Source organism: Lactuca serriola, chromosome 7 (assembly GCF_051521515.1).
Source record: "Lactuca serriola cultivar US96UC23 chromosome 7, Lser_US96UC23_V15, whole genome shotgun sequence".
Taxonomy (NCBI): Eukaryota; Viridiplantae; Streptophyta; class Magnoliopsida; order Asterales; family Asteraceae; genus Lactuca; species Lactuca serriola.
In genome coordinates this window covers 51698128-51699723 of record NC_136414.1, presented here as the reverse complement: position 1 = coordinate 51699723, position 1596 = coordinate 51698128, and the positions used below count along the sequence as shown (strand labels likewise).

At 34.8% G+C, this 1596-nt stretch overlaps 1 protein-coding gene across 1 annotated transcript; it reads left to right on the top strand.

Moving 5' to 3' along the window:
* The first annotated feature begins 350 nt into the window (after window positions 1–350).
* On the top strand, window positions 351–1094 carry LOC145063963 (uncharacterized). Its single transcript, XM_079011511.1, has one exon. The coding sequence runs from the start codon at window positions 351–353 to the stop codon at window positions 1092–1094; it is 744 nt and encodes a 247-aa protein (XP_078867637.1).
* Window positions 1095–1596: the final 502 nt, after the last annotated feature.

Sequence of the window (1596 nt, the reverse complement as noted above, 5' to 3'; positions counted from 1 at the left end):
GTTCACATCTTGTTTGTGATCCTCGACATCCCAGTTATAAATAGAAGAGCATAATCTGAGATTAATCATGTCATTGATAAGATTCAATGAATCTCAAAAGATATAGGAATTTCATAGTTCGAATTGGAGAATTAATTTTACCCACCTTTCATAAATCTTTAATAAGATTACGACATCCCTCTTCTTGGTTGTGAAATGTTTTATTGGATCCTAAACTTAAATATTAATTACAAGTTAAAATATTAAGGAATTATATCATCTAACTAAAACTTCTTTTTCTGTATATGTTTATTCCTGGTGATGCTTTTGCTTCTCAAAACTCTTCCCAAAAATTTTCACTCCTCTCGATCATGTCCAAGGTGACATTGGATGGCACCAACTACAATGATTGGATGTGTAACATCAAGATGACTCTTCGATACGAGGGCAAAGAGTATGTCCTTGAGAAACAAATCGTTGAGATCGATGAGGCCAATGTTACTCCTAAACAAACAGACTCTTACAAGAAACACTATGATGATGTAACTAAATTTGATTGCATAATGGTTGCCACAATGATTCCTAAGTTGAAAAGGTTATATGTGGACTATTGGCCATACAATATGAACTTGGATCATGTGGAAAAGATTCACAAGAGAGCTCATCAAGAAAAGTATGAGGTCGTAAAAACTTTAATGACTTGCAAGTTGAAGGAAGGAGATTATGTATGCAACCATGTGCAAAGAATGCAAAGATATGTGGAGCACCTTGAAAGGATTAATGTGAATTTCGATGAGGAGTTGGCCATTGACTTGGACCTTAACTCCTTGCTTCCTTGTTATGATCAGTTCATTCTGCATTATCATTTGAACAACATAAAGACCATATTGACCCAACTACACAACCTATTGCAAATAGTTGAGTTAGGACTAAAGAAGAATCAAACTCCTAACTCTACTAATGCTTCTATCCTTACTATTGGGAAAAACAAAGGAAAGGAAAGGAAAGGTGCTACTAAGAAAAACTGGAAGAGCGTGGCCCATGTTGGGTCGTCTAACAATGCCCCAAAAGCAAAGTCCAGTTCTAACATTACTTCTATCAGTGATCCCAAATAGGCTATTTGTTTCTATTGCAATGATAAGGGCCATTGGAAACGAAATTGTCCCAAGTACTCGCAGGACATCAAGGATGGAAAAGTAAAGCCATCATTGGCAGGTATTTACATTATTAAAACTAATAACTCACACCCTGCTTATTCTTGGAACCTTGATATAGGATGTGGTTTTCAAATTTGTTTTGAGTTACAGAGACTAAGAGAAAGTGAAGAGGTGGATCCTAGAAGGATGAATCTAATCATAGGCAATAGGTGATCTTCTCATGTTACCAAGATTGGAACTTATAGTCTTATGCTTAGTAGTTATGGTATATTAGATTTTATTAATTGTTTCTATTCGTCAGAAATGACGCAAAACATTATTCCTTTTCATGCACTTCTTAGACAAGGTTTTCGTTATTCATTTAACGATATGTATGGATCGATTTTGGTTTATAAGAATGACATTTTTATGTTTGAAGTTTTAACTTGTGATGGTGTGTATGAAACTGTGATTTGTGTTT